Genomic DNA, 9,138 nt, shown 5'->3' with positions numbered 1-9,138 from the left:
GATAAAAATAAATTTTGTGAGGAATCTTGTGTCATATTTTCAAGTCTTCGGTATAAAATTTAAAATGGTAAATTGCCCATAGTTGGTATTTGGTTGTACGATGATCGATTTTAATTTAAAACACGTATACCACTATTATAGGTACCCACTTAATCCGCTTATGTAGGTATTTCGTGCAATACCGCTGACGGATCGACGCTACGAATGCTTAAGGTCCACATACTATAACAGTTCTATATTATGTTATGTTCACGACAAAATAATTGTGCTGTGGCAGATTTGGGAGTGGTGGGTGCTTGGTAGTTGAACCACTCACTGTTCCGTATATTGGGCTTTATTATTTTATATAAATTACTTAGATATCAGGTATCATGTAGAACTAAACGTATTAATTGTAGTCCGCTACCAAAAATAGGTTAAATTTGTTTTTACCCCGAAGTTGTTCATGATAAGTACCTACCTAAGACATTTTATTATCGACATAACATTATATTAGTATTAGCATTGATTTTATAATATACAGATAGCCGATAGGCCATGCTACAGGACGAAATGGAAGCAAACACTTTAGTGTTATCGGCGCTCGATAGGTGTCGTTGATGTATTTGTAAATAACTAAAATAAGAATCCACAGCGTTCGAGCATACGGCTGGCAACGACGATGGCCTGTGGAGTGGGGCCACGATTAAAAATATATCTATATATTATATTATCAGACCGCCCAGTTCGTTCGCCGTTACACCGTTCCACCAGTTGTCGGTAAATTTTGCCGCATCAAAGGATGTTACGCGCAAATATTACAAGTGTGTACGCTGCTTTATTCTGAATAGAGCTAGTATAGAATGACTATGTTATTAAAATGTAGGTACAATTGTAAGTTTTTGACCTAACGAATACAATTTTATTGACATTTGTAGAATAAAAAACTAAAATATTGAAAATTATTATTAATTAAATAAAAAAGCATACATTAAACACTAAATGCTTGAATAAAAAAAATATGAAATTTATTTTTCAAGTCATTGATTTTCAAAATAACACACGTAAACTTAAATATCTAATATTATGCCATACAAAAAGTAAAAAATAATAATATACCTACATGTAAATCAAACAGTCAATAGAGGTACCTAGTCAATTGTTTTTAAAAATACACACGTAAACTTAAATAAATAATCTAATCTAAGGCAAGTTATACCATTGATTATATTATATTAGCCCACACTTACAAAGTAAAATAAAATTGTTATAAATAAAACTCATATTATTTTTTATGTATAATTAATGTCATGTGTCATACCTATGTCATAAACTGTCAAATACTTAATAATAAGTATCGAATATAACCTTTATTGAATATAATAATATAATGTATTGTATAAAAATAAGCTTTAAATATCTTATTTTAAGTTGAGTATTTTAAATGTGACTTAAAAAATCTTTTAGTAATTTATGTTTTACTCCTGAATGAGCCCAAAAGTACGCAACTGGAAATTTCCACGACGAATACAATCCTCGAGCCATAAAAACCATTACACAATTCGCACTTTTATTTGTTCGACCATTATGCATAATGTCCAAAATCTTCAAATCCTTCAATGAAGTCATAGTCTTTTGAATATTCTAAAAATTCTTTTATGTACATTTCGTCAAAACTTATACTGCGACTTCTTTCATTATTTGTTTTATGTTCAAATTTTTTTTTAATGTGACTAAAAAATATGCCACTTAAGCCAGGTAAAAATTTTGAGTGTCCGATCCAACGACGAATGGTCGATGGAGCGGGTAAGTTTATATTTTGTAGCCTTAAAAAATTGTAGGCTGTTGGGGATTTGTAGAACAAAGTCAAAGCCAGATTTTTTTCTTCTAGTGTCCAAGGTATTTTCTTATTTCTAAGTTGCATTGTTACGATTGCTCTAGCATTTTTTGATCGAAATTGATGCGAATACACAAGACTTCGTAATGTGTTACGAGTCTTAAATCGTGTTACACGTTGTTTTAATTTACAAACTTGGATATTTTTATTACGTAGCTTAATTTTTTGTTGATCTATTTTTAATTTTAACTTTTTTTTTCTTGGTGTGTCATCTTCATCCGCGTAAATCAACCTTTTTGAATTTGGTGTTGGCATATTTATTAAGTCATTTATAATTTTTCTTTTAGGGGTATCTGTAATAGAGATGGGCTTGGAAATATAAGCTCAGTCATTTCATTTCTCGATCTTTCGTAAGTTTTAGTCGGAGTTAATGGTTTGTTGATATTGTCTACATCTTCATCACCTATACCTATATATAATTTTAACATATTTTATTTTACAGTCTCATTCATTCTTTCTTACCCAAAAATAAGATAAATTTTATGAGAAATCGTTTTAAAATATACGTTTTTGTATTATTGCAATTATTTTAAAGGTAGGCATTTTTCGTCATTCGTGTAAGTGTACTTTATCATTGTCGTTGGACTTCGAACTTACTATACCACAATGTAGCCACGTAGGTCATAAAGATAAATAAGATGTAACAACCATATATACAGTGGCTATAAAGCTATATAATTCAGTGTTTGTGGGAAGAACGTCGTTCAAATAACGTGTTATTATTGAACGTATTATTATTATGTTTAATGATTATTTTTATCACAGTATCTCATTTTTGAATAGAAATGCATACGACCATTGATTTTATAATATACAGAATATATACAGTACATATATTATAAAATCAATGACACGGCTCAAAAAGTGGTTTCATATATTATTATATCATGTATACAAGCCCGGATTAAGGATCAATTGGGTCTCGGGACACCATACACTTAATACACATACTAACGAATTTATATTATTGTATAATTTTTTAATATTGTACCTACGTATATGTCATTGTACGCGTCTTTTTTTTTAACAATTATTAATATAAAACGACGTGTTTTTCTAATTTTAACAGGCAATTTTTTTATTACTTTTTCAAAATTTTTAAACACGCAGTTGTACCAATAATAAAATTGATTTTACTTTTTCAAAGGTAACCACTTTGACCGTGCCCCCTTGGCCACCCTTAATTCGGGCTTGCATGTATATTGTATAAATACAATTACTTTGCCTATTATTTTTTTTAAATTTGATTAAAAATAAAATAATAAAAATTCAGTACCTGCAGAAGATGTAGATGGGCTTTTGTCTGAATTGTATTTATAAGGAATTGCATTTGATTTCAATTTGTTGTTTTTATAATTTAAAAAATAATCTGGAGAAAAACGCTCCTGGCATATATAACGATTGTACAACTGTTTTTCGTCTAGTGACAATAAACTTAAATTTCCTATAGAATATTATTTCAATATATTTCAAACACATTTGTTAACTAATTAAAATAAAATTTATTTTTACCAGAATTAATTATCCAAGTTTCACGTCTTTCATCTTTTGGGATTCGAAACATTGATATATTGGGGAATTGTGTTGTTGTTTTAAAACAATTAAAGTACTGACATTTGGTACCCGACATTTTCCAATATAGATAATTAAATAAGTATAAAATAATAAAAAAATATTTTAATAAATCAGTTCTTAAAATTTTTAGATATAGTTACAATTCTTGAAAAACTTGAAATAAACCGAAAAATATATTGTATGGTTCTGTGTCTTAGTGGTTTACCGTGCAAATATCACAAACGATATAACAAAATATAATAACCCAGATAATGGTACTAGCACACAAACTACAGAGTACTAATTTACTAGCCACTAGGTGCCTAGGTATCGTTTTCCGCAGAGTTTTAATTTCAAGTAATAATAAAAATAAATACGATAAGATTAGGTAGGTATATAAAGTCGGTGTGCAAATAACGAAAATGATGGCATTACAAGCGCATAGTTTATTATTGGTTATTTGGTCACACTACTCAGCGGCGGATCTTACCCACCACCTCTCTCTTATCCATCCTATGGCGGGGTAACACCTCAGCTGCCAGCGGCCGCCGATAGCGCTTCATAGTGACTGCCAGCGACTAACTGTTGCCGATTTTTTGCCTAACACGGCTAATCTGTATATTATAAAATCAATGGTATTAGACAATCCCATTTTATGCACACTTGTATTTTGTAAAACTATTACTTTTCTAGTATTTTTAATTTCAAATTTCCCTCATACAATAATATTCATCCTACCCGATTTTAAAATGATTCAACAAAACGTGTAATAGATCAATAAAAATTAACTTAGATATTGACTTACATTTATTGCTACATTGTCTATACGATAGACAATAAAATATATTTGTGTTCCATACTATGTTTAACAGTTAGTTTGATAGGAGTGTAGGGATCTATTTGCTACCAAATAGTTGAGCCCACCTCAATATTTCACAGGATCTTCGCCTATTGGACTTAGTTCTCCCAATTAAAAATCAATAGGAACCTACTAAATATCCAGCATATATCATTTTAAGAAAAATATTATTATTTTCCCCCCCTCCCCCCCCCCCAAAAAAAAATGGGCTATTTGTGATTGTGGTGTTTACGCATTATCGCTAGACAGGACATTTTATTTTTTAAACTGTAACGATTTTCGTTCCCCACGCGTAAAATTACATCAACGTCTACACAACGAACGGCCATGATATGAATAATTATAGTCAATCGTTGGAACGTGCGCACCGCTAACGGTCCAATAAGCTTTTATTTACCTGTTACAAAATTGTATTATTTCACCAACGAACACGGCGATACGTATTATAGTTATATTTGATATTTTAATGTCGGTCGCTGTGCTAACACATGCAGAAGAATGTGCAATCAAGACTATATGTTTCCGTTACTTATTCGAGAGTTCGGGACCATTTAACCAAATCGTCTTTTCCCCTATATTATCATGTTACCCTATGTTCTCATTAGAGTTTATTAGAGATTCAGTAATTTTAATATTAATGATCTTAGAATAGTGAATTGTAATGGTTTATTCATTTTATTTTTTATTATAAAGGAATGTCTGACAATACGAAATTGGGGCGGATGTAGGACACAATTTAGTGTATCAATAAATGTATAAGGGGATCCATTAAATATCACTAATGACTCTTCAAACTTATAAAAATGAACATCAGCTATTTCATTAATATAACTACATAGATTATAAACTATAAAATATAATATTAATCTAAAAATGTAAACTATATTATAGTGATTTTTAAATATAAATACAATGTGTATGAGTTTTCTAATATTTCTCATACTATTAATTGAACCCGCATTCCGGATAAGTATTTAAAATTATTAAACTTTTCGGTACCTAAATTATCTGGAACCGGTGTACCCGCGATTATTTACCACGTGGAATTTTACCTCCCCGGTAAAATTTCACTAGCGAATATTTACCTCCCAGTTATAATTTTTTTTATATTTTTCCATTTTTTTTTAATTAAGTACTGAAGTTAATTTCATAACGATATGTGTGAACAATAATTAGGTATTATAAATTATTTATTTAAAATGTATTGGAATAAATAAATAAAACATCCGTTAATATAGATTTTCCTGCAAAATCAACCTAGCAATATTACACAATTTTTTCACAAGTACTTTTTGCAGTTGATAAAATTAACTCACGGAAACAGTTACCTATATACACTGTTTATCCCACATCACCTAATCAGGTTATTTTATTACGATAGCAATGCAACTGTATAGAAATCCGCGCTCTACTTGGTGAACCCCACTGCAATATTATACAGGAGACAGGTAAGAGACAAGAACTTTTAATAAAACAGTATTTTGTTAAAGCTCTAATTTCTGCTGTTCAAACAATATTTGATTAAATATTAAAATATTATTAGTTTGACGACAGTTAGTTAACTAAACTGATAAGTCATAATACTAGATAAACATTATAAACATTGATTTTTTTTTTTTAAATACCTATATTATATTTTATATGACGATAGTTAATACTCAATTTAACTAAAAAATAATTATAATATTAATAATACTAAATACTAACCTTCCTCTGGAAGAAATTATTTTTTCATAATTTAATTTAAAAACATATGACTATTTTTTGGCTATACAAATAATATAATATACTTACATATTGTAGTTATTGTTATTGCTAATCCCTGAAAATTATATATCCTACATTTTGAATTCAACCACTGGAGTGGTAAATTTTATTCTTTTTATTATAGAATAGATATTTATGTTTTATATTTTTTTTATATATTACATTAATTATAATCATTGAATTTTGTTTTTAATAAATTATTTTAATTATTGTTATGCATAAAATATAATATTATACCGGACTTTTTTATTCAATACTATATAATATTTAGACTCGTACATATTTCTTAATTTTTGACGGTAACTGCATTTATATGTGAAAATAGTCAAAAATAATTTATTAATCACAAATTAATTTTTGTTGTTACTGCTTTTCCAAGTAGCAATAATGAATGTAGTATTCTGATTATAAAAGTTAACATTATCAGTTTTCTGTTATAAATATTCTTAATATTTGGACAATATGTTTCGTCCGTGGGAAAAAGTTGATTTCTCAAATGAGAATAACTTAGTTGAGAAGAATGAAGCACATGTACGTTCATCTACATATTTAGTATTAATAATTTATTATCCGTTCATAAGTATTTACTAGACAAAATAAATCCGTCATATATTACCACCAAAAATCAAAAAGCAAATTTCCGAAGACAATGTAAACCATTTACAGTAGGTAGACAAATCCAAAACATTACTTTATAAAAAAAAAAATTAAAAATAATGTAACCATCTGCTCACCGTGGCAGAGATGCTTGTATATCTATAATAGAATCTCGCATGTTTTGGCCTAATATTTATTTTGATGTATGTAATTTTATAAAAGAATGTGATATTTGCCAGAAAATAAATCCAGCAGTTTTAAAAACTGTTCCAGAACTGCAGCCAGTAACTGTGCCAACTGCTGTTATGAAACAAATAGGAATAGATATAGCCACATTGCCTGAAGTAAACCAAAATAAATATATCATTGTAGCAATTGATTATTTCAGTAAGTGTCAGAAATTAAAGCTGTTCAAAATAAAGCTGCTGAAACTGTCGCTAGATTTGTATTTGAACTTATTTGTAGACATTCCTGCATGTCAATACAAATAAATGACCAAGGAAGGGAATTTGTTAATCAAGTGTCAGATCGCCTTCGTGTATTTACCGGTACAAAACAACGATTAAATGACTTTTCTAATTTCTTACAAAACCTAGGTAGTAAGATATTTTATGAAACTTACTTTTGACATTTATTGGTACACTATCGGTTTTGAACAATTTTATTATTAATGTATACATTTATATATTATAATAGTATACTTATTGATATTATTTATATAATTTAACTGTTTTTGCTATTATGTATTACCTATGTAATGTTTTAAAAACAATTATAGCTAATATTATGAGAAGTAAATCAATAAACTTAATAAAGTTATTTGTCATTTTAATACAATTTATAATTTTAAATTTTAAAATTTTCATACAAGACCATTCAAAAAAATGTTTTATAACCCGTTGAATATTGTCGTTTGAATCTCACTATTGTTAATTATGACTTTTTTTGTAAGACAGTTGCGCATCGTTTGATTTTTGTGTTATGCATCATTTATGCATAAATATTATTTAACAATAGATATAACTGAAAATAAGATTTATTTGTTTATTTTTAATTAATTTTTACTCAAAATATCATGTGTATATTTGTATTATAACTATGACTATAATGTGCCCAATTGAAATGAACACAATTTATTTTTACTCAAACTATATAACATATATTGTGTAATATTTGACATTACAACGCTAATTAAACAAAAACGTGTACATATGTACTATATTATTATGTACTATCTTTATTAATTTTAAACTTACTACTATGTTTTGTCTTAAATTATTCATTATCTAAATGACTATTTAACATAATATATACGATGTACCTATGTACATTTATATGTATAATTCGACTGCTCCAACGAAAACGGACGTAACTCACTTTTACGAATTTTGTTTTTTTTTTCAAAGTGGTTTTTCTGGTGTTACTGGATTTCCGACGAAGATGGTAGTAACTCAATCTTATTGTTCACAACGTCTTTGTTTGATTAAATACAACAATCAGCGTCGCCGGCCAACCAGAAAAACAGTACCACCACATTGAAAAAAAAAAAAATCGTAAAAGTGAGTTATGTCGTTTTTCGTTGGGGCAGTCGAATTAATAATTATGCTTACCTACAATTAAATTGAACTAATTAAATTAATTTTAGTTGTTTGTATCTCTTCAGGTATTATAATCAGGGGCGGACTTACCATTTTTCCTCCCCTAGACATTACAACACTAGCGCCTCGTATACATTGGTGTGCTACCACGGAGGGGGGGGGGGTAATGTTCCATGAAATAAAACAAAACTATAAAAATTGGATAAAATTGGATGAAATCTATTAGATTTCTGAGCAGTATGCACTATGCAGGAGACGGGTGACAGTGCCAGCGTCGCGCGTCGTCGCAATGTTTATTATTATTAATTACTTAATCAAGACATCTGATTTCCAGAATTAATTCCAGTATAGATTAGTTTGGTGGCCGCGCGCCCGCGCACACTTATTGTGTTGCCGGCTTCCGGTTGCGGGGTGATGGCCCGCCGGTCATTCCAGTTAATAACAAATAATTTACTTGCTAAGTACTGTGCTGTTCCCCACCTAGCTAGTAGAGCTAGTAGAGTTTTGGGCATGCGCGATTCACAATATTGTATGTGTTTACGCTGCACACCTGTATACTACCTCCCATGCATTAACATAGGCAACGCCGGCAACTGCCTGTTAATGTGCCGATGTCGAACCTCTAGCGGTGACGTCACGGCGCGGCGCGCGCCGGTCGCAGGATTGAACTCAAACGGCAAGGTTCTTATAGCTTTTTTTTTTTGGGGGGGGGGGGGGGCTATGGCCTCAAAAAAATTTATTTGCTTCAATTTTAAATCTAGTATAGCATTATAATTTTATAATCAAAAAATAAATACTTACAATCAACTGTTATAAAATATTCTATTTTTTTTAAGTATTCTATATTCGTCGACATTTTAATTGGTTATACTTTTCCAAACTGTCAT

The 9,138-nt window shown here is 29.5% G+C and overlaps 1 protein-coding gene across 1 annotated transcript; it reads right to left on the bottom strand.

Annotated features, from left to right (window-relative positions):
- Positions 1 to 1,564: 1,564 nt before the first annotated feature.
- On the bottom strand, positions 1,565 to 1,903 carry LOC103310116. The gene has a single exon (XM_008187327.1). It carries the CDS (start codon positions 1,901 to 1,903, stop codon positions 1,565 to 1,567), a length of 339 nt encoding a protein of 112 aa, XP_008185549.1.
- Positions 1,904 to 9,138: the final 7,235 nt, after the last annotated feature.

The sequence above is a fragment of the Acyrthosiphon pisum genome, chromosome X (genome assembly GCF_005508785.2).
Source record: "Acyrthosiphon pisum isolate AL4f chromosome X, pea_aphid_22Mar2018_4r6ur, whole genome shotgun sequence".
Lineage (NCBI taxonomy): Eukaryota > Metazoa > Arthropoda > Insecta > Hemiptera > Aphididae > Acyrthosiphon > Acyrthosiphon pisum.
Note: the sequence above shows the minus strand (reverse complement) of the source record. Positions and strands in the feature narration are given on the sequence as shown.

Excerpts from the sequence above, each read along its gene's own strand:
- LOC103310116 (XM_008187327.1), bottom strand. The coding sequence starts at position 1,903 with ATGCAACTTAGAAATAAGAAAATACCTTGGACACTAGAAGAAAAAAAT.